Raw genomic sequence first — 24,472 nt, 5'->3', positions numbered from 1 at the left:
ATGGTGGCAACCTCACGGTCTCGAGGTGTATACAGCTTGACAGATGTGACCCCAGCCCGGACGATTTGGGTATACCGTAATGGTGATCCCTTCTTTGTGGGGAGGAAGTTCGTGGTCAACCATCGATACGTTCCCACCTTTGAAGCCTTTATGATCCAACTGAATGAAGGGGTGCCAACACCTTTTGGGGTGAGGAAAGTGTACACACCCAGAGATGGGCATTGCGTTAATGACCTGACTGATGTGCACTCAGGAGGCAAATATGTGGCTGCTGGAAGGGAAAAGTTTAGGAAACTGAAGTAAGTATGAAAGCACTGAACAAACGCAATCAAATCTCGGGTGACAGAAATCTGTTTAGCCCTCTGACCCAAAACCCACAAAAACATTTTGTTCTTTAAAATATTTTGGCTGTTTGTTTGTCTTTGTTGTTATTGCTATCAGATTCCAAGGTATTCCTGAGACATTTTATAAAAATGTTAACTCTGAGCCAAGATTTGCTGCTGTGATATCAAAGAATAAGTTGCTGAGGCCCCTGTTGCGAGTGATTTTGTGTTACTTTTCCTGCCACCTTTGCCACTGCAGTTCTTTTGGTCTACTGTGCAGCAAGTGGGAGGTAGCGTGGCAACTATATGGCTAGTAGGGATAGATTATGCTGAATTGGTGTATACAAAAGTCATCTCAAAACTGTGTAGATTTGTGCCCAGTAGGTAGGGCAATCTAAGCTAAAGGCTGTTTTTCCTACTTTGTGGAATTTTTGGGTTTTTTTGGGCAGGATACAGATCAATCCTCTAGGATGTTTTCTTTTCTCTTTTGCCAGCCTTCTTCTGCTGTTGATTTCTTATGATTGATGAGAAGGACTGGAGACAGTAGGATATAGGAAACCTTTGTTCTGTTCCTTGGTGGCTTGCCAGATTGCAAGGATAAGAAGAGTGAGAGGAGATAAAGGGGTGCATGATGTAGGAAATATTCTTTTGTGCCTCTTGGTCTCACTCCTTCATCTGGGGAATTATCTAAGAGTAAAGAGTGGCCAGCTCTGTAACTACAGGAAAGTATGGGAAGGTCTCTCATTCACTCTTTCCCCCTAATTCCTGTGGGGTGGAGCAGAGGGCAGCATTATCTAGATTTTCCAGGTAGTTATGGCAGGTATTGATTGGTTTGCCACTCTTTCAGTGTAGCTCACTGTTAAAACTAGTTATTGAGCAGTGTACTTTGGTGGTTTTTCTGGCACTGTCATAATTGGATCCAGGAAATAGAGGATTTCACTAATTTAATAATGGTAGTAATTTCTCTGGTTCTTGCAAGATGTGACTGTATTAACCATATCAGCTACTTTCTAGCCATTTCTAACAAATAGCTAAAGAATACTGTCATTGTAAATGCACTGGCTTGGATCTTAATCATGAAACAAAACAATGGCATAGTAGGAATGCCAAGTGTATATTAAAATTTTAATTCTTCCCATTGTTATTATGGATCGCTTATGTAATACTTTAACAGTACAAATTGCTCACTTATATAACACCAACAGTAAAAATTGCTTTGCAAATTTTGTCATTTTAATCTCAACTGTGTGCATTATTCCTTCTTAAAGAAGGGGAAGTGAAGTTGCAAGATGATTTGCACAGCAACTTCTCTCTCGGCTTGACTTCGCGAACGAAGATTTAAGAAGGATGCAGTAGTCCACGTCTGCTGCAGGCTCGCTGGTGGCTGACAAGACCAATGCGGGACAGGCAGATCCGGCCACAGTGGCTGCAGGGAAAAGTCTGATTTGGGGTTGGTGCTGTAGCAGTGCGATTCTTCCTCAATCTCCTTTTGTCCTCAAGACCAGCTATGCGTGCGTTCTCAAAGGAAGAGACAGCCTGGTGGATGGTGTGCCTCCATGCTTTGCGATCTGAGGCTAGGTCAGACCACTGGTGATGGTTGATGCGACAGGTGCCAAGGGATTTCTTCAAGGAGTCCTTGTACCTCTTCTTTGGTGCCCCTCTATTTCGATGGCTGGTGGAAAGTTCGCCATACAGAGCAATCTTGGGAAGGCGGTGGTTTTCCATCCTAGAAATATGCCTGCCCAGCGCAGCTGCGTCTTCAACAGCAGTGCTTCGATGCTTGTAACCTCCGCCCTCTTGAAGACTTCAGTGTTGGTCACAAAGTCACTCCAGTGGATGTTGAGGATGGTGCGAAGGCAGCGCTGATGAAAGCGCTCAAGGAGTCGCAGGTGATGACAGTATAAAACCCAAGATTCGGAGCCGTAGATGAGGGTTGTCATCACAACCGCTTTGTAAACATTGATCTTTGTGCCTTTTTTCAGGTGCTTGTTGCTCCACACTCTTTTGTGCAGTCGGCCAAATGCACGGTTTGCCTTTGCCAGCCTGTTGTCGATCTCCTTGTCAATCTTGGCATCTGAGGAGATGATGCACCCCAGGTAGCTGAACTGCTGGACTGTCTTCAGTACTGATTCACCCACAGTGATGCAGGGAGGGTGATAATCTTCCTGGGGTGCAGGCTGGTGGAGAACTTCTGTCTTCTTCAGACTAACTTCCAGGCCGAATAGCTTGGCAGCCTCTGCAAAGCAGGATGTCATATGCTGCAGAGCTGATACCGAGTGGGAGACGAGTGCAGCATCATCAGCAAATAGTAGCTCTCGGATGAGTTTTTCCATTGTCTTGGAGTGAGCCTTTAGTCGCCTCAAGTTGAACAGGCTGCCATCGGTGCGATAGCGGATGTAGACACCATCGTCATCATCTAGATCTACTGCGGCTCTTTGAAGCATCATGCTAAAGAAGATCGTAAAGAGAGTTGGCGCGAGAACGCAGCCTTGCTTTACACCTGTGCCTATTGGGAAGGGCTCCGAGAGGTCGTTGCAGTGTCTGACTTGGCCTCGCTGGTCTTCATGTAGCTGGATGATCATGCTGAGGAACCTCGGGGGACATCCTAAACGTTCCAAGATTTGCCACAGGCCTTTCCTGCTAACGGTATCGAAAGCTTTGGTAAGGTCGACAAAAGTCACATATAGACCCTTGTTCTGTTCCCTGCATTTCTCTTGGAGCTGCCTGAGAACAAATACCATGTCGGTGGTGCTCCTGTTAGCTCTGAAGCCGCACTGACTCTCTGGGAGGAGTTCTTCTGCAATGGTGGGCACCAGTCTGTTCAGGAGTATTCTGGCAAGGATTTTGCCTGCGATGGAGAGCAGAGTTATCCCCCGTTAGTTGGAGCAGTCTGACTTTTCTCCTTTGTTCTTGTATAGAGTGATGATGATTGCATTGCGAAAGTCCTGTGGTAGTTTGCCTTGTTCCCAGCAGGTGACAAGTACTTTGTGAAGTGTGCTATGTAGTACTGTGCCCCCATGCTTCCAGATCTCTGGTGGGATTCCATCAACTCCCGCTGCCTTGCCACTTTTCAGTTGCTTGATGGCTTTAACAGTTTCTTCTAGGGTGGGGATCTCATCCAACTCTGTTTTCACTGGTTGAAGTGGGGTGAGGTGGATTGCTGAATCTTGAACTACGCGGTTGGCACTGAAGAGAGCCTGAAAATACTCCGACCACCGGTTCAGTATGGATGCCTTGTCTGTGAGGAGCACTTGGCCGTCTGCACTACGCAAGGGACTCTGAGCCTGATATGATGGGCCATATACTGCCTTCAGGGCTTCGTAGAACCCTCTTAAATCACCAGTGTCTGCACACAGCTGGGTTCTCTCTGCAAGCTTGGTCCACCACTCGTTCTGAATGTCTCGAAGCTTGTGCTGGAGGTTGCTACATGCAGCGCGAAAGATTGCTTTTTTCCCGGGACAGGAGGGCTGAGCAAGATGTGCTTGGTAGGCAGATCTCTTTTTCGCTAGTAATTCTTGGATCTCTTGATTGTTCTCGTCAAACCAGTCCTTGTTTTTCCTTGTGGAGAACCCGAGGACTTCTTCAGAGGTCAACAGGATGGTAGTTTTTAGGTGTTCCCAGAGTGCTTCTGGAGAAGGGTCTGTGGGGCAACTGGGGTCCTCAATTCTTGACTGGAGTTTTGCCTGGAAGGCAGCTTTAACTTCAGCTGACTGAAGGCTGCCAACCTGAAGCTTCCTTCGAGGGATACCTCCTCTCCTGGGTGTGGGTTTAAAGTGAAGACAGAGATTGCAGCGTACAAGACGATGATCCGTATGACATTCCGCACTGGGCATTACTCGGGTGTGTAAGACATCTCGAAGGTCTCTCTGGCCCACCAGAATGTAGTCGATAAGGTGCCAGTGCTTGGACCGTGGGTGCATCCAGGTTGTCTTCAGGCTGTTCTTCTGCTGAAAGATAGTGTTGGTGATGGTGAGCTGGTGCTCCGTGCAGAATCCTAGCAGGAGGCGCCCGTTATCATTGCAGTTGCCAATGCCATGTTTGCCAAGTACTCCTTTCCAGGCTTCCGAGTCTTTACCTACTCTGGCATTGAAGTCGCCAAGGATGATCACCTTGTCCTCTGTAGGGGTCTTCCGTACGAGGTTGCGTAGACTTGACATTTTAAACTTGGATTACAAAAGTGTCAAGATATGGACATGCCTGTATGGGGTGAATACAACCAGTTTTCCCATTGGTGAGGAATGGGGTCTGAGATGAGTCGGGGCCAGCCGGCAAAGGGGACCACCTTAAATCCTGTCACACCTTGCCCGGTACCTTTGGTGAACTGAAATTTTTTTTGTCAGAAACAAATAATTGCGCTGGTAGTATTTTTTAATCTCAAAAATAGAATAAGGTTTATTGGAGAACAGATAGGCTAGGAAGGGAGGATATAGGAACAGAGGATTGTAATATAGTTTCTTTGCGTAGGCAGACAAACAAACTAAAACACAAGAACACTTTTTGTTGGCAGGCTGTTATTACATATGAAAATAACCCTCAGCTGGATAACACTCCTTAATATAAACCTTGTTGGTATAGGTTTTGACCTTTATATTTTCACACTATCTCACTCTGAGGGACTGACTGAGCCTGTGTCAGAACTCCCCACCTCAGACCCTTTTTCCCTGGCAGACTAGTTATCCTCTTCTCAGGAAGAGCTATAACCCTGGACTCTGACACCTTTGAGGGCCCTTCACTCAAACCCTTGTGCCAAGTCCCCTTTCTCTGCTGGACCTCAGTCTGTCTCCAAACAGACACAGGAACCTTTTGTCCCTCTCAGTGTGTGTTTATGATCTTTCTCTCAACTGGAGTCTGCCTGTTAGTCATCGGATTAGATCTCCCCACCATAGCCTTTTAACTCGTTCTGCCTTGTGACACTCTGTGCCACAAACTGAGAGTCTTCCCAAAAGAGTGTCTGTTAGCTGTTAACTGACTCTCACACAGACCAGAGCTCTATTTCCAATACTAGCTTTGTCTCAAACTAACTCAGACTGCAGTCAAACCATAGACTGAAGAAATTTCTCTCTCACTGCCTCTCTTAAATTGTTACACTTGTTACCATGGTGGCTGTTAGCCAATCACAGTGAGTTTCTCCAGCTGATATTGTTTTTGTTATGCCAATAAAGGTTCTGTGACTGTGAGTTTCTCCAGCTGTCACTGAGACTGCTGTCCAGTCCATCACAGGGTCACAATAGGCTATCTTTGGAGATCATGAGACCTACATGGACAAAAGCCACATGGAATGGGGGCTGTAATAAGGAGGGGGAGCTGACCAAAATTGAATGAAAAGGCTGCCTAGATTCAGTTTTGTCTATTATGAATGGCAGGTGAGTGTTTAAATGGCTGAATTTCATTGCAAGAAACATGGAAGCTGTTTTGATTACCTGTCTTGATTGCTGTCTTGATTGCTAGGGAGCCCAGCTATTTCAATCTACATGAGCCTGTCATAACTGATGGTTCCATTGTGTATTTTGCCATTTAAACTTGGTTATTGATTATATTTGTGTTTAACAACTTAAAGTAAGAATGGCCTTATGGAAAGATTTGAACCCAGGTCAGGTCTCTGTTTATGAAAATAAATTAGCTCTCCACTATAAATATTGCAAGATTATGATTTCCTAATTGTCAGTTTATTTATTTTTTAACTGTTATAATCCTTGGACATAAAAATGTCAGGAAATGGTATTGCCCTTGTTGTCTTAATGTGATCAACCTTAGTTTATTATGTTTTTACCCATCCTGGTCAAATGTGACCTTCGAAGTGGCTTACAAGAAAATTCTTAATGAAAATCTGATTAAGTGTAAACAGTCCTAATAAAATATCAGCATGAAGAAGGCAAACTAGCAATAATAATTTTTATTTTTTGTATTTTGTATATGTGCGTGCACATGTGTACCTGGAAGTCATGGTGACCTCTGATGACTGACCTTGCTGGACTGACATGGAGGATATTCAGAGAGGTGGCTGAATAATGCCTGCCCCTGCCCTCCCAACTTCTGGTATTCCAAGGAGGTCTCCCACCCAAGTACTTGCCAGAGTCAACCCTGCTTAGCTTCCGAGATCTGATGAGATTGGGCTTGCCTGGCCTATCCAAGTTAGGGCAGCAGTAATAAATCATTAAACAGTACAGTCCTTCCTAGAAAGCAAGACCTGTTATCTAAACATGGGGAGGATGGTAAGCCTTGTTAGATAGGTATTCCTGTGAGCAGCTTCAGCAGTGGGGAAGGGATTTGTCTGGTTGCTGCCTGAAACACCCTGAAAAATCTTAAGGCTTGTGAGCAGGTTTTCACAAGGGGGCATTACTTCAGAGAACCAAGGCTCTGTCCAAGATTAATGGCAAGAACTTGAAATTGGCTCCAGAAATGCTATGCTAATCAGAGTCATTGTTTGAGAACTGGAATAATGATAGAGTTGTTTGTGCTGTCCTGCTTAGAGAACAACTCAGTATTCTAGCCGCAGGATTTGGGGACCATTTTTGACCAATGATAGCTCCACACAGAGTGCATTGCAGTAGTCCAGTCATCTGTCACAGTGACTGTAGCCTTTCTGTTGCCTGAGTGGTTACCATCCCACAGGAGCTGAATAGGGAGCAGTGCTGGCTGCAGCCCAGGAAAGGGGAGGTTGGAAAGTTCTATCCCACGAATGGAACTTTAAACTAAACGGTGTAATTCCATGTGTAGTGCTAAATGTTATTGTTAGCAATGAAATGGAATGTTAATTTTTGCATAATTCCATATATAATTTCAATTTAGTCTCACTGTATTTATGTCATAGGTAGGGGCCATTGTCTGGTGGTTTTTGTGATATGATAGGGTATTGCTGTTTCAACAAGGATGGGAATAACTGGTGTAGAGAAGCAGATTGCTTGCCAGGTTTTTGATACTGTCAGTGAAAGGCAAACTGTGTGTAGTAAGAACATGCTAAATGTTTCCCTGCTAAGGCTGAAAGTTGTATAGATGAATGCTGACCATATTTTGAATGTATGTTAAACTATTGGTTCCCAGAATACTATTACACAGAATATGGCCATTTTGTACTATCTGCTTTGTTACCTCCCCCAAATATACCTTCATTAAGCTTACTCTCCCCAAAATATGGAAGGACTGGCAACCAGTAAGGCAGTAAGACTAGGCCTCTTGGCATACTGTGGTCTGTCCAAAGCTGGAACCAGCACAGACTCCATCTTTGAACCAGTCTCACAGACCCAGGAGAAGGTGAGCCAAAAAGGACTGCTGAAATTAAGCACATACACAGGATCCCATGACTGATACAATCAACAAGAAACAGCCAACCTTGTCTTCCTACTAATCCATAATCCTATCTTCTCTAACTCTGGCAAACTGCACTGTCCCCTTCAAAGTAATTTTGAAGGTCTAGCACTTTTCCTCACTCAACATTGAGCTGCTGACACATAGAAACACAAACACTGGCAACCTTCTGGACCTCGGAAGCACAAGCCAAGCATTTTACACATGCCCAACTTTAATTCAGCTTCTCATTACACCTGGGCCAGCCCACCGCTGGCTCCCCAAAACATACTTAAACTGGCACTCTGTGCCCCAAATTTGTACATATCCTGAGGCACCCAGAGGAGTGTACCCTCAAACTCTCTCTGAGCATTTGACGTGAACCACTGGCCAGCCATTTCTCTCCCCCACTCCTTCCTCCACATGGATTCCAGACTTCAGGATCAGGTGAATATCACCCTATTACAAATCAACCCTCTTCTCAGTCACTATCGATCCTCCTTTATTTCTTGATACTGTGAGTGTGGTTCTCTGTTTTTATTTTCTGGAATGCTGTTTGTGTGCTTATCAATAAAGATGCCCTTGATTTTATTCAAACACCTCTTTCTCGCTAGTATGCTCTCTGGGTCTGACCTATGTATGCAAAGGAGTAAAAGAACCTTATTTATATGAGTGCCCTTTGCCTGTCTGCAGCAGGCAAGGGGTATTTCGGGTAACAGCTTATTTTATTCTGCTGCAGGAAAAGAATTTGTTAAAATGCTATAATAATGGCACAGGGACAATGCCATTGTGTTGAAGGTTTCTGATTCTGTCCAGGGGACTACTTGGTGGATTGAAATGTAAAGAGTCAGATTGCAGATAACCAGATTCTATGTGTCATATTCCATTTATTTCTACTGCAGTACCTGGACAGAAATTCCTTTGAATTTTTAATTGTGTGGCTGACTGGGTGTCCCAAACAAATATGCTGGTTTACATAATTTAACTAAGTAGTAATCAAGTGAAGAGTCTAAGATTTCAGCTGAAATATAAATCTTTGGGATCTGGAGTATTGCATTTCAGTTGAAATTTACTAAACTTTACACCAGCAAAGTACTGTCAGTTCATATGTTCCTGCCATTGTTCTTGGTTGGTGATTTTAGGAAGTGTGCAGGCATGAACTGAAATTATTTCATATGGACATTGTTTGAAAGCTGCAAAACAGTTTTTGAAATTGATCCTGAACAAGCAGTTTTATTTGGCTCTGTTTGTATTCATTTTTGTGCATTAAGTGTTTGAACTGGGTTTTGTTTGTACAAATGGAGAATGGCTTCTTGAAAGTATATGAGAACCTTGAGTTCATGCACTGATGGTTAAATTCTTCTGTTTTGGTGGCCTTTTCTTGTTTGAAATAGTTGCATGTAAATGAAATAAAATTCAGTATTATAATTATTCTAATACATGATTTCTGCTTGTGGAGTAGAATTAGTAGTGTTGCACATTTTCTAGGAATAATTATATTTTTTCCCTTGTCTTGTTATAAGTGAATCCTTCAGTAGTAGGATTATAGCAGCAAATCCATTTACCTGCCCTTAAATACATTAGGAGCAAATCTGGAATCTAGTAGAAGTACCACTGCGGGTTTTGGACTTTCAAAATAGCTCTTAAAATAATGATGTGAGCTGTAAAATCCCAGTTGGCTAACTCTTATTAGAAAGCTGAAAATGCTGCTGTAACAGTATGGTTAAAATAATGTGATGTCCTCAGATCTAAAACTAAGTTATTTATCAATGTGTTAAGGTCTTTGTATAGTGACTTTACTATATTGATTTTGGATACTGTGAAATAGCCTTATGTGAATAATCTGAATGTGGTTATTTTAGAAGGTTAGAAAGAAAAATAAATACAAATCAATATGTGTATTGTAATTCAGTTACAATTGAATATGTCTGGTAACATGTAATGGTTCTACATTGCTGGGGGTAAGCCTTCTATGCCCTATCCCCTGCTGTTCATGTTCATTTTCACATTCTCATTTGCCTCACTTTTAAAAGTTCCTGTTTCTTTGGGTGTGTGTGTGTGTTGTTCTACCTGCATTTTGTTCCCTCTAGTGGTTGATTTTATATTATAGCTGTTTATTTCCAGCATAAAAACCTGCAGTTTAAATCTATAGAGAGATATACTGGCCCGTGGACTAGCCAGCCTTAAGTGGCTGTCTGGGGCGTGGACCTGGTGAAGCGCTGGTTTGGCCTTCGGGATGCTGGAAATAACCAGCAAAGGTGACTGCAGCAGCATGCCATGAGGCTGCTGTTTCTTCACCTCGTGCATCAGACGCTGGAAGCGGAGTGACTGCAGCCTCACAGTATGGTCTGAAGTGCAGGCGCGCTACTGCTGTGCTTGCCTTTGTTGAGGATGGGGTAGTGGTGGGGCACTGGGCTTGCAGCGGCTCCATACAGCAGGCGCTGGCTGGAAATAAACCATTGTACTATCAAACCGACCAGTAGAGGGAGCAAAATTCATGCAGAATAGGAACCCCCAGGTGCAATGTTCCCTCTACGCTGCAGTCTTGTGAGCAAAAATTCTACTTTGTGAGCTACTGGCATTAAAGTTGTGAGCTACTGCTTAAGGTAGTGTGCCCTGGGGTCATCTTTCCTGAGTGAAGACAAAAATGTGTGAGTTGGAGGCTAAAAATCTGTGAGCTAGCTCATGCTAACTCAGCTTAGAGGGAACACTGCCCAGTTGACAAAACAGGAACTTAAAAGTGAGGAAAATGACAATGTGAAAAAGCCCACAGTAGTAGTTTCTGAGGTATTTAATGATATACCCAAGAAAATCTGTGTACAATTAGCTTCACTATAAGAGGGGATTGCTGGAATTAAAACATATAACTGAATTTTGAGTTGAATTAAAAATGTTTAATCCAGTCTTATTTTTTTGTCAGTTATTTTGGTATAGGGGCAAAAAAACCTCGAAGAAAGAAGAAGGATGAGGTGGTGAGTAATAACTGTCATTTTCAATTCTTGACAAGGGGAAGCAATTACTTAGTTTTATCAGTATATCACTTATATCTAGATAATTTTTAAAAGGTAAGGATAATGTATGGCTGAAATTCCATTATTCTCACTATTAACTTCGTCTAGACATATTGAGATGGATCCAAAGGTGCCCTTCTGCCTCTGGATAAGTCTTCTATTTACAGATGGAGTCTGTAATGGAAGACTCTTTCCATCAACAGAAGATTCAGCTTATGTGACTCAAAGGGTCAGTGCCTGGAGGATCAAAAAGGGCGAGGAATCCTGCTCAACTATTGTGTTGAGGATGGGAAGTATAAAGCACAGTGGAATTTGGAGTCTAAGATGGTGATAGATTATGTCACATTCACTGATTGCTGAACAAGTGTTATGGCTTTAAAATGATGTAACCTGCCTCCATATAACGTCAGCATTAAGGATGAAAATTTAAAAACTTCTTGGATCTCATACTTGGTGTTGTTTTTCCAGATCCGACCAGTAGTCCACAGTAACATACAAGTACCTTCCAAATGGCAATCAGTCTATAATAAGCCACACATTCTTAAGTAAGTATGTTGTGATTAGCACTTTTAAATTGTTAGCATTGAAATGAGAAAGACATAAATATAATGCATGCCCATTTGAAATAAAATTTACAGGGTGATAAACAGTCTGATGATGATGAATTTACAGAAGTCAGTTTCACTTGTGAATGAGGAGAGCATCAGAGCAAAATGTACATGAACTTGTTTCCAGTCTTATGTGCTGTCCTCATTTCCCCCCTCCGCTTTTCAGGTGGCATATTGCACATAAAAATTAAGTACAATTCTTTGTACAAATGTGGGTTAACCAGAGCTCTCCAGAATTTACATTTTTGATGGATATAAATGCTAACAAAGGAAAAAAGGATGGTGGTGTTAGCACAGCCTACAAATTTACATAGTTCTGAAACATTGGATATCATCTGTGAACTACAATATCTAAGTAAAAAGTGAGACTTACAGATTCAGTGAGCCATTCCATTTTCTGTTCTTTTTTTCACTATAGATCTGAAGTACGCACTTTATGCAAGTTTTTTCTTTTTGATTCTGCTCTAGTATCTCTGGGACTTTGAAACAATTTCTTGAGAAACACTTCTCTTTTTTTGAAGAAGAAGAAGTGTGCATGCAAATGAAAGGTTATATATTCAGATAAAAATTTGTTGGTCTTTAAATTTATTTATTTATGTTATATTTATATCCCGCCCATTCCATACAGACTCAAGGCATCTAACAGCATAAAATAGACAGTAAACAAAACAATATTAAAACAATCAGATAAATAACAATGGTGCTACTTCAGGCAGATCATATATTTTCTTTCTCACGTGCACAGATCCTGGGCAGTTAGTAATCAAAGCGCTATGGCAGTTAGTAATCAAAGTGCCATGGGACCCAAAACTTTGTTCAGCTGCTTCAGACCAACATGGCTACTCACCTGAATCAAAGCTTTCAAAGTTGTTTTTGTTCATTTTATAATTGAGTTTCGTGATTGTTAGTTCTCATGCCATGGTTCCATCACTTTTCATATTTATTTTCGAACTCTGTGTGTGTGTGGCATTTATTTCAGTGCAGGATCTATGTATTTAACTGTGTACTAAGAATTCCACTAGATGGCTCCAAATATCCTCTGAAAACAGACTACGTAACTTAAAATTGTGTTTCAGAGAAGATGTAAGACATAAATGTTTGGTCTGAAATCTGATTTCTAGTAGCATGCTTTAGTAATGTGTGTGCTGTACACATTTGTGGTACATTCCTGTGCTAAGGATGAATTTTACATAAATGTTATTATCACCCTAAAAATTTGTGTGTGCACTTAAAATAATATTGTAGTGTAAATTAGAAATCAGCTAAATCCCATCGCTTGTGACATTTAAGCATAGATTACAGAAGGCATTATTGATTTGTAAATAAAAATACAAGCTTTCCAAATATGAAAAAGAAAATGAGTAAAACAAGAATTTTCTAGCTTTGAAAATCCTGCAAACTCATTATTTTGTGTAATATGTTGAGAGTCATAATGCCAAACAAAACATACTCAAAGTTGCATTACACAGAATCAAACCATTGGCCTATCAAGGTCAGTAAAGTCTACTCTGACTGCTAGTGGCTCTCCAGATCACTGGCTACATGATCTTTTTAAGTGGAGCTGTCTGGGGTTTAACCTGAGACCTTCTGCATGCAAAGCAGATGCTCTGCAAATAAGGTTCTGCTGACCTTTCTGTGACTTGGGGTGCAGATTAATAAGTTAAAGACAAATATAAAACATGCCGTTGGAAAAAGAGTAAATTGGCTAAATGAATAACTGAATCTAAACACTGTAACTGGCTGTCACTCTTTTCCAGCTACCAAAGTCAGGTATAAAAAGGACTTAGAACCCTTCTCAAAGTTAAGCCAAATAAATGGAAATTTCGTGTTTCTTAAAGAAAGCATAGTTACCTTGCCCAAAGGATGTCTGTCACATTGGAATGTTTTAATTTTTTTTGTACTTAATTTATACTTTGTGTTTCTCCCCAGTGGGGACCCAATGTGACTTACATAGCTCACTAGTCCTTCATTTCATTCTCACAACAACCCTGTGTGGTACATTTGGCTAAGTGTATGACTGGCCCAAGGTCACTCAGCAAGTGAAAGATGTTCTGTTTCTTTCCTCACTAGCATGTTGGAGATGGTAGTCTCAATATGAAATATTTTCTGTTATGTTGATCTCCTTTAGGAGTTGTAATGATGTCTGCTGGTGTGCAATCTAGAATAGGAAATAAAAGCAGAAAACATGTTTTTGTAAACTGCTCATAACCACACTTCCATTGTAAATTCTGCTAACATAAAAATATTCTGCCCTGTCTTCCAGTGGGTCAGATATTTAGCCCTTAGAAAGAATGAGAGAGACAGAATAAATGTTCTCTACCCCTGCTTTTTTCCCTTTGCTTTAAAATGTTTAAGGTGACTTTCTTGTGTGTTTTCTTTTTCTGGTTGTGTTAAAGCTGTTGACGGAATGATAGATGCCCCAAGCACACACACACACACACACACACAGGAAAAGTGGGATCCTAGAATAGCATTATTGCAGAATATTTTAACAGGGTTATGTTGGTTTGTGATTTACCTGAACTTCCATTTTTCTGAAGAGAGTGATTTTGTGCAGCCCAGTCCTAATCATGTTTACTTAGAAGCAAGTCCCATTGATTTCTTGGGACTTAATGTCCAGGTCAGTATACTTAGGATTGCAGCTTTAGTCCCAGAGTGGTTCCATATGTCCTTGCAGGTTGAGTAAAAACCATTTTCTAATATGGGCTTCAGTGAAGAAATCAATTGATTCTATTATCTCTTTAAAATGATTGTACTTTATTTCCTCTGGGAATTGTGAGGACATATTTGGTCAGTATAGAAAGAAAAGTAATTGAATTTTCAAGGGCTATATCTTAGGTTCTCCAACTGGACACATTTCACTTTTGGCTCCCCAGTCATGTCAGGTAAAAGTGTGTATGATACTGCCTAATGAATTTAAATGTTTTATATCTTAAGATTTAAAATGTATTGGTGGAATTTGACTAGCTTGATCCTTAATGCTGCAGATTACATCGTCTTGTCAATATGATTTTCTAACATAGTCTCCATTATATATAACTTCCCTGTTCAAAAATATATATTTATGATGTTTCTTTGGCAGTGTTTTCACAAATGGAGATACGTTGATAGCACCTGTAAAAATTCTTATACCCAGGTTTACTCTGACGAAGTGGGATCGTGTCCTTGCTGTGATAAATGAAAAAGTACTGCTTCGCTCTGGAGGTATTCATAGGTAGGCAGTTCATCCTCAAACATGGCATAGGTAGCAATAAAGAATAGATTTATTACATTAAATTCACTTTTTTTGTAAGGATCAACACATCATGGTAACTAAAATATCCTAATATTTTAATTATGAATATGCCAAGATATTTCAGGGCAACTGGAAAAATACCATTTCATACAATAACTTATCTGTCTTTCCCCCTCAGAACTATAAACATAGTTACTCTCTGATTTTTTTGTAGGAACACCACATCGCATTTTTTTCAAGTATTAAGAACATAAGAGAAGCCATGTTGGATCAGACCCATGGCCCATCCAGTCCAACACTCTGTGTCACACAGTGGCCAATATATGTGTGTGTGTGCATATACACACACACACATACATACACACACAGGGCGTTTTCGCACAGGACTTACCCCGGAGCGACGTCCCTCTTCACCGCGCACTGTCTGCGCGGATTTCGCACCAACTGCTCCGCAGAGCCGCGAAGAGCTGCGGCTTTTGCGTCGCAAATGTAAACTGGTTTTTGGCGGTTTACATTTGCGACGCAAAAGCCGCGGCACTTCGTGGCTCTTCCGGGTTCTGTGGAGCAGTTGGTGTGAAATCCGCGCAGACGCTGCGCAGTGAAGAGGGACGTCGCTCTGGGGTAAGCCCTGTGCGAAAACGCCCACATACACACACACAAATATATATATACACATACTGTGGTTAATAGCCGCTGATGGACCTCTGCTCCATATTTTTATCCAATCCCCTCTTAAAGCTGACTCTGCTTGTAGCCGCCACCACCTCCTGTGGCAGTGAATTCCACATGTTAATCACCCTTTGGGTGAAGAAGTACTTTCTTTTATCCGTTTTAACCTGACTGCTCAGCAATTTCATTGAATGCCCACGAGTTCTTGTATTGTGAGAAAGGGAGAAAAGGACTTCTTTCTCTACTTTCTCCATCCCATGCGTAATCTTGTAAACCTCTATCATGTCACCCCACAGTCGACGTTTCTCCAAGCTAAAGAGCCCCAAACGTTTTAACCTTTCTTCATAGGGAAAGTGTTCCAAACTTTTAATCATTCTAGTTGCCCTTTTCTGCACTTTTTCCAATGCTATAATACCCTTTTTGAGGTGCGGGGACCAGAATTGCACACAGTATTCCAAATGAGACTGCACCATCGATTTATACAGGGGCTTTATGATACTGGCTGATTTGTTTTCAGTTCCCTTCCTAATAATTCCCAGCATGTTTCAGTTTTAATGAAATGCCAATCTTTCAGCAGACAGTTTAGCCATTAATATTGGAGTTGAGCGTCAACTTTGAGAACTTACATTTTGTAGTTTCTAGTTTATAATGGAACCTAGTTTAAATCAATCATTATTGCAGTCTCTGGTTTACAGTGATACCGTGGCTTGCATTGATGCATATCGACATCATTACACAGGGCTTTTTTTTTTTGCAGAAAAAGCCCAGCAAAAGCTTATTTACGTTATTAGGCCACACCCCTGATGTCACCATTGTTTCACACAGGGCTTTTTCGTAGAAAAAATCCAGCAGGAACTCATTTGTATATTAGACCACACCCCCTGCCACCAAGCCAGCTGGAACTGTGTTCCTGTGTGTTCCTGCTCAAAAAAGCCCTGTCATTACAGGGTTTTTTTAGATGGAGGAGAGGATCATATTGTATAAACAGAGAATAAATGGGAAGAAACCAGGAAATTAGAAAATAAGAGAGAAAGATGAAGTGGGAAGAAGGAGACAAAGAACCAAAAGAGGGAGGGGTGGGTGAAGGCAACCAACAATTAAAGCCATCTATTAAATCCCTACCCCATGCGGTACTTATTATTTACGTCATTTATACTCTTCTTTTCTTCACAGTAGGAACTCAAAGTGACTTACAGTTGTTATCCACTCCTCCGTTTTATCCCCACAACAATCCTGCAAAACAGGATTCAAACCTGGGTCTCTCAGCTCCTATTCTGACACTGAAATCACTACATAACACTGGCTGTCTATATCTAGTCTGTCTTCTACTTCACTGCTAAATACATTGCCTCTGTCCAGTATCTAAGGGCATAATTAACATCAGCATGGGAAAGGGAGGAATTCCTCTGGAAACAGAATGGGAGGGAGTTGCTGCTTTCTAAACATGTACTTGCTATACCTGCGCTGGGCCAGTGTATGTATTAGAGTATTTCTTTAGAAAACAGATCTTAGTTGAAATCTTTATTTAATTCATGTATACCCTGCTGTTCTCCCCAAAGTGGCTTACATCAATGTACTCTCCTCGTATCCTCACAATAACCCTGTGAGGAAGGTTAGACTGAGAGAGTGTGACTGGCTCATGGTCACCCAGTGAGCTTCCATGGCATGAGTTGGGATTCGAACCTAGGTCTTTGAGAAACTAGTCTGATACCCTTAACCACTACACCATACTGGCTGTTTGTGTGTGTTGCTTGTATTGACTAGTTCTATATGCAGATCCATCTTTTTGAATTCCCAGAGTTATATATAAATGATTTTTAATAATGCTAGAACAGTTGTATTATGCATATTGAAATGGTTATATTCTGTTTATAAGATATTTATTTATAAGATGTTTACATTTTCGATTTGTTGTGTTTACAGGCTGTACACTTTACATGGCCAACTTGTACATGGACCAGAGGAGTTAGAAGATAATCAGTTTTATGTGGCATGTAGTAAAGAGAAATTTCAGTCTTTGCCCTACTGGCAGCATCCTAAAGTTCCAGAGAATATTCGGCGGTAAGCTTGGTCTTATCATCTTAATGTCTCAAATGTTGCTGGGGACCTGAAAAGTGAGCTCCTGTGCCACAAAAGCACTTTATTGTTAAAGATTTTTATTTAGTTTGCAGTCCTGAGTCATGACTGTAGAAGCAAGTTCCACTAAAATGAAAATTAAGAAAGCACTCAAATGCCATTGAAATCAGTGAGATGTAGGTTATGCACTTGAGTCCTTTTTAACTCAAAAGGTATTTAGTCAGACCTAATTTTCTAAACTTTATGCCATTTGTTGCAAAAAAAAATGCTAGTTAAATACAATAAGAGGGTCTGTGTTTTTAGTTTATGCAAATCATACTGGTTCAATGGTTGATCATTTGAAGGGCAGGTTTCATACCACTGGTGTTTATGTCATTTTTCTTCAACTTTATTTTACATACATATTTAATCACTTTCATTGCTATTAATTGACTTTGCTTTTCAATTCATTATGTAATATACATATGAACTTGGCAAAATGATTTCTAAAACAAATTCTACTACTTATGGTTTCTTGACCATAAGTCAAGATACATTAGAAGATAGTATTTTACAAATTAATGGATAAATTATTGAAATACAGAAATGCGTGGTGGGAATTAACCAAATCCTGTTGTTGAGAAGTTCCTAAAAATTATCAGCATTTAGAAATGCTTCATGGGGACTTAAATTAAATATTGAAGAGAAACAGTATTTTGACTTTTTGACTTCCTGTTGGCAAGCAGTGTAGAACCTTTCCAACTTTCGATGTAGGAAGGAAACAAAACACAGACAGGAAGGGAATGAAATGCCTAAGTATAGCTGTTCATGAGTCTACCTCAGGTCATGGTTGGAGAGTTGTGTAGGGATCCTGTTCAAATCGAGACCTCAGTGCATAGAGGAAACGACTTCAGCCTTCTGTCTACTCTTTTTCTGACTTGAAATGGACCTGAGGAGCAGCTATTTGCACTCTTTTTTTGTATTTTTGCATTTTTGTGTGTGCATGTGTGTGTTTGTGCCACCCTGTCCGGAAGTCATGGTGACCTCTGGTGACTCTTACTGGGGCATTGAGGACATAAGAACATAAGAGAAGCCATGCTGGATCAGGGCAGTGGCCCATCCAGTCCAACACTCTGTGTCACACAGTGGCCAAAAACCCCAAGTGCCATCAGAAGATCCACTAGTGGGGCCAGGACACTAGAAAACATTCTGAGAAGTGGCTTGATAGCCTGCCTCCACCTCCTAACTCTGGTATGGAAGGGGGATAATAGGGGTTTCTCCATAGTCCTTTCAGACATCATGTACTGATGAAATACCTAGGTACTGTTAGGTACACATGCATTGATGTGCTTTCCTGGAAGGGGGAGAATAGAGGTTTCTCCATAGTCCTTTCAGATTGGAGAACATGGGCTTGGGGTGAGGTGCTTAAGTGGTCCTGATCAGAGTTGGAGCTCCTCAGATGTCTGGGAATTCAGTTTCAGCATGGAATTCTCAGCACATTTCTGTTCAGTGGGACCCATGGTAGACCGGGTAAACAGTACGACATATATCTAGGCCCATCAATACAAGAAGATCCGTTCTGTGAAAAAATTAGAGAATAAACCTTGCATAAGGTTTTTACACCTGTATGTTTCATTCGTTTTACTGTTTCCTAGCATTTTTTGATGCCATTCCATCATATTTGTTAGGACTGTCTACAAAACAGCTTTTGCCCAGTCTTGGGCAGAATGTAATCAGGCCATGCTGAACTGAATTAGTTCATTTTCCAGATACTTTTCAATTTTTGTTGTTCCACCACCCTCCTTTTTTGTACATCACAAATGAAAACTGATTTATATGATTGTTTTTCTTCTGCATGCAGACCAAAGTGAAGTTGATATTGTGAACAGATAGATATGCATAGGCCTTCTTTGCTCCATCTATTGGCAATGTTCCCTCTAAGCTGCAGAGTCTTGTGAACAGAAATTCTATTTTGTGAGCTACTGACATTAAAGTTGTGAGTTACTATATAAATTAGTGTGCTCTGGGGTCATCCTTCCTGAGCTAAGACAAAAATGTGTGAGCTGAAGGCTAAAAATCTGTGAGCTAGCTCACGCTAACTCAGCTTAGAGGGAACACTGTCTATTGGTATTCTTCCACGGTTGATTTATTTTGTTAGGCTGTGGAATTGTGTTTTGTTTCTACTTTCCAAACTGATGTTACAATTGGAATTGTATAAAGTACTACTGGCGAACAAATCCTCCTTGTGTATTCATCCCTCAGTCTAATTTTCCAAGGTTGTGGCTCTTTGTCATGGCATAGATCTTACTGGTACACTCTTAAAAATTCCTTCATTTCCTTCTAACTTATGGGGGTTAAGAGCTAAGGGCAGCTCATTTTCAGGAAACACTTGTCATGGTGCATACTTTAATGCATTTCCATTTGCTCTGATTTAGCTCAAGATGTCCATCCCTGAAGGTCAGTGAGATCATTTTATTAGAATGCTTCTGCCACAGACTCTTCTTATCAGATTCCTTTAGCTGAGGTACGCCAGGTGACTGACTGCTTGGAGCTCTGCCCATACTTTCATTAAGCCTTATTATCTTGATATAGGCCTCTCTATAAAGGTTATTCATTCCTTGTTTCTGTCTGTTTGCTTTAAATAATGGTTACTGGCTTTTTGTACCCTATACTGTGCGTTAGAAATGCCTAGTTTTGTTGATTGGAACTTTCATACATTAGCACTGAATATTCAAGGAATCCTGTGTCACTGTGGTGGGTTTGTGCATGATTATACTACCTGCAGCCTGTGGGTTTGTATGGAATGGTCACCCCAGCTGTTGTCTTTTGTTTCAGCTAAATCTAGAAATGAAATGAAGATGAGTTGCTTTAAAAAGTGAAATAAAGATGAGACTGGAGAGAAGATGGGAATTCATGTAGTAAATGGCCTTGTTTAAAGACATGTGAAAGTTATCTGTCTCTTTTTCTGTTTTGGTGTTTAGAATTTCTAGCAGAATTCTTGACAGCAGATCTGCTTCAGTTAGCTGTGTATCTGACACAGAGGTCACTTTCAGATACATAACAAAATCTGAGTGGTATACATTCTGTGAGGCCATGGGCTTGGCAAACTACGAATAATGCTGTCTGTCATAGAATTCATGAACATAGCCTTCAAAATGAAGCAATTCGTTGTTGCACATATGATTGAATGGATGAAGCTTGGAAGCATTTTATTATTTCATTCCACACTCCTCTGTTGCTGCCTTTGTTCCCCCAATTTTTTAAGAAAACTTGAATTATAGCTGTAGCATGAATCATGCCATACTTGAATGGAGGTATCAAATATTCTTAAGTTGCATAATTCATTATAAATGCAGAATTTTTGTTGTCAGAAAATTTGAAAATTTGGTGTCACAAAATGTACTTTGTATGGTTACTTTCTGGTTTAATAACACTATATGAGACTGGCAGATCAGAAGGTTGAAAAGTTCAGCACCAGACCCATATCTTGAGCAACAAAATATAGTAATTTAATTATTGCAGCAGAGTCTAACCCTATTTTTATCATTTAAAAATTTCCTTATACTTCAATATTAAGAAAAAATGTCATAGATGGGATTTTTATAAAATATGTACTCTGTCCTAGATATGTCCAAAGATTAACAGCTCCACATTCGCTCCCTAGGAATATTTCTCTTTCTGAGCAGGTTTATCCACTTTTTAAAAAGTTTTTTTGCCTCAAATGCATGAGCAACAGATTTTCCTGATACTATGAGATCATTTCCAGATGTAAAAGGGACAAGCAGCAAACAGTACACTGAAATGCTTATCAAATATTTAAGTGGCAAGTGTCATTTATGACTTTGGGAACAAACCACATAATTTGATGCTCCTTTTCAGTTTTTACACTTGTGGAGAATGCACAAATTAAGTGTAAACATCACAGGGCTTAAATCAGAAGTCTTAACATGCAGCTCTGAACAGTTACATGTTTCTATGTCCATTAAAGTCCATGAGCTTAGAATGGTGCAACTCAGCTTAGAATTGTAGTAGTATTAGCCTATTTCCTCATTTCTTGGTCACTTGCCAGTTGGGCACTGTAAGCATTTTCAGCCCTAAGAGGTGTTGAATTAATTAATTAATTAATTAATTAGGGGAGGGTGGGATAGAAATTTGATAAAATAAATAAATACATCATATATAATAGGGACCCAAAGCGGCTTACATTGCTTTCCTCTCCATTTTGTATTCACAACAACCCTTTGAGGTAGGTTAGGCTGAGTGTGTGTGACTGGTCCAAAGTCATCAAGAAACCTTTCATGGCAGAGTGAGGATTTGAACCTGGGTTTCCCAGATCCTAGTCTGGCACTCACTACAGTTCTGTGGCTGTAGCCATGAGTCTACAGTAATAAATTGTCCATTAGGATAGTGTAGTTATGCAACCGGTGACATACACATCCTAATGAAGATAACAGGAAGAAGACTGAATAACCATGTTTAGGTCAGCTTGGCCAGGAAATGGAAATTGTTTTAGAGCAATGCAAAGATACTTAAGGCTGACTAAGTGATGGAGGGAAAGGGGAGCAGCTAGGCTTTTGGTGCCAGGATGACTGCCAACTTACCTTGTGTGGCCAGCTGTTAAAGAGAGGTTTGAGGCTGTTGAGAATGTAAGTCAATGAAGTCAACTTCATCACAGTTACTATATCTTCAGCTGCTAAACGATGGTCTGTGGATGACCAGGGATGATACAGTCCATTAGTACTCCATGTTACAATGCTACTGGGTCTGTTATGGGGGAAAGAATAGTGGTTTTTATTATTGATCTGATCTGGCAGAGCTTTTCTTTCGTCCATAATAGCAACATTGATATGCTGTATCCTACTAGTTTTATGTCTAAGGTATGAAATGAATAAAACTTCAAAATGCATTGTCTTTTAGAAATAATGTGTTTCGTTAGAGTATTTTAAATCTGCAAGATTTATAGAAATAATATTTTAATAATACAGCAGCAGTACATTCTATAGTGATAAATATTTGCATTCCTTAATTTTGTCTTGTGTTTTAGGAATTTTGATGGCTGGACTCCAGAATCTCCAAAGTCCCCCAAAAGAAAAGTAAGAATACATTTGAAAATTAGGTGAAATACTGTCTTTATTTGAGGTTGATATGGGACCTAGCTAGACCTCAACTTTGCCCGTCTTCTTGTCTACATCAGCCTGTCTACATCAGCCAGCCCGTCTGCCTGTCTACATCAGCAGCTGCATCAAAGGAGTTTAATAGCTGACAAATTCAGGCAGGCAATGGACTACAGTCTCTGGACCTCAGTCTGAGACCTCACAAGGCTCTGATGTTTACATTAATTAATCTTTGCACAAATGTGATAGAAACTGTAATTGTTGTGAATGGGAATCATTGAGTAACTAATTCTGTGCAACCAAATGGACTTCAGACTAGTGGTTATCAGAGACTAAGCCTCAGTGTCATGTGGCAAACTATGTCAGAGGGGACTTCCACAAACTGGTTGTGATGCAGTAGAAGGAATAGCTTATTAAAGAAAAACGAAGAGTCCCGCAGGACATAGCCAAGGAGCTCTTGGGATTCCAGCCATTAATATTAACAGTTGGATATATAGAATGATACTTTTAATTCTTGCTTCTTAATATGGGAATGAAGTGTTTGAGTCACCTATGGAGGGTACAGGGTTATTTGGAGAAGAGTCTTGGCTGAATTCAGATGGCCAATTTGAGCCAACATAGGGATGGCCCCCAGGCAGATTAAAAAAGCAAGGTTAGAAAGGCACAGCTAATGCCGTCCTGCTCCTGCACTCACCCCATCCTCTGATGTCTCTGAGATGGATCAAATAGCTACTGGTTGGGAAGTGGTAGCAAATTCTTCTGCCTCACTCCATCTGTCTGTCTAGGCGTCTGACCACGGGAATGTGCAAGCAAGGCAGATTGGTGGTGTGAACCTGCCCATCCGCTTTAGGTGCTCACTGGTATTTTTTTTTTAAATGCCCAGAGCACATGTTCACATGAGCACATGGCCACTAAAAATGTAAGGGAAAAAAGAAATCCAAACTGTGCTAAGGGGTGGCGCGCAACAACCGTGTGAATGTGCCAAAGTGCTCCCTGTGTGATATACAGGCATATCACGCAGGAGCATCTGATTGGAATTTGGCTTGCGTCCTGCTTTTTGCTTCCTGTAGTAGATAATATGCAAATAATAATAATAAAAAAGATATCCTTTACAAATATTGCCCAGATGCCATAAGCACTAGCCAGCATGTAGTTTTGGTAATTGTTATCTGTCTTCCTTTTTCAAGAAGAAATCAGATTTTCCTCAAATCACAAAAGGCTCAGAAGACCGGCAGAATCAGGTGGACCAAAAACGACAGTTTCAGGTGGGTAGCCATGTTGGTCTCAAAATTTGTTCAAAAACTACAGTGGTAGAGTAAAAAATGAGCTTATGTACTACTCTGGGCAGGGATGGCACTAGCATAAAACTTCCAGCATTTGGGGACTGTTACGGCTGTACACATATCGCTTCCACATTTTTCTATGGAATGGACATCATTCATCAGAGGATCCAGGTGTTTGGTATATTTTACGGCAAAAATTAAAAGAAGCACCACTTACCTACTGCAAATTACTTTCTGCTGGGCTTTTTCCACAAAAAAACCCCCTGCCAGCAACCAATGATCTGCTTCTTCTCTTTTGGCCCCTTAGCTCTCCTTCTCAGTTGAAGTCTTGTTCATGGCTGCTTTCTCCCACTGTGTAATGATTAAAACTTACAGGAAATGTTTGGCATCCCTCTTGTGCATCCCCCTAATGACCTCTTTTCTGTTTCTTTAAAGGAATTGGGCAACCACATCAGCCATTCAAAGGCCTCTACCCACCTCCTTCCTGCTCAGGTATCCAGCTCCTTATTGGCATCATTCTTGGGGGGTGGTAGTGCTTGGACTGGAGTGGAAGAAGCTGGCAAGATCCTCATTGGCCCTGAGTGGCTGGAGGCATGCTTAAGTGGATATAGCAACCTGGATTCAGAGCCCAGAGGGCTTGATCTGAGCATGTCTAGTGGAACAAATCTCAGAATGCTAAACAGGATTAGACCAGGATTTTGGGCAGTCAGTTAATTCAAATTACGGTAAAGCAGGAACACTTGTTAAAGTCAATCACAAAGTTATTACTGAAGTAATACTTAATTTTTTAAAAAATTGAAGTTAAAACTGGCACTTGGGGTTCATGGTCTGAAAGGGAGAAGGGAGAGAGATGTAGTCCTTCAGCCCACTCTTAATGATGATTATGCAGT

The 24,472-nt window shown here is 40.7% G+C and overlaps 1 protein-coding gene across 1 annotated transcript; it reads left to right on the top strand.

Moving 5' to 3' along the window:
- Positions 1-24,296, top strand: DCDC2C (doublecortin domain containing 2C). The gene is made up of 9 exons (XM_060260171.1): positions 1-299; positions 10,528-10,579; positions 11,087-11,163; positions 14,309-14,440; positions 17,054-17,191; positions 20,167-20,259; positions 22,230-22,278; positions 23,487-23,564; positions 24,018-24,296. The coding sequence occupies exons 1-9, from the start codon at positions 1-3 to the stop codon at positions 24,294-24,296; spliced, it is 1,197 nt and encodes a 398-aa protein (XP_060116154.1).
- Positions 24,297-24,472: the final 176 nt, after the last annotated feature.

This window comes from Heteronotia binoei, chromosome 1 (genome assembly GCF_032191835.1).
Source record: "Heteronotia binoei isolate CCM8104 ecotype False Entrance Well chromosome 1, APGP_CSIRO_Hbin_v1, whole genome shotgun sequence".
Classification (NCBI taxonomy): domain Eukaryota; kingdom Metazoa; phylum Chordata; class Lepidosauria; order Squamata; family Gekkonidae; genus Heteronotia; species Heteronotia binoei.
The sequence above is the reverse complement of the archived record's forward strand: the minus strand, read 5'-3'. Positions and strand labels throughout refer to the sequence as shown.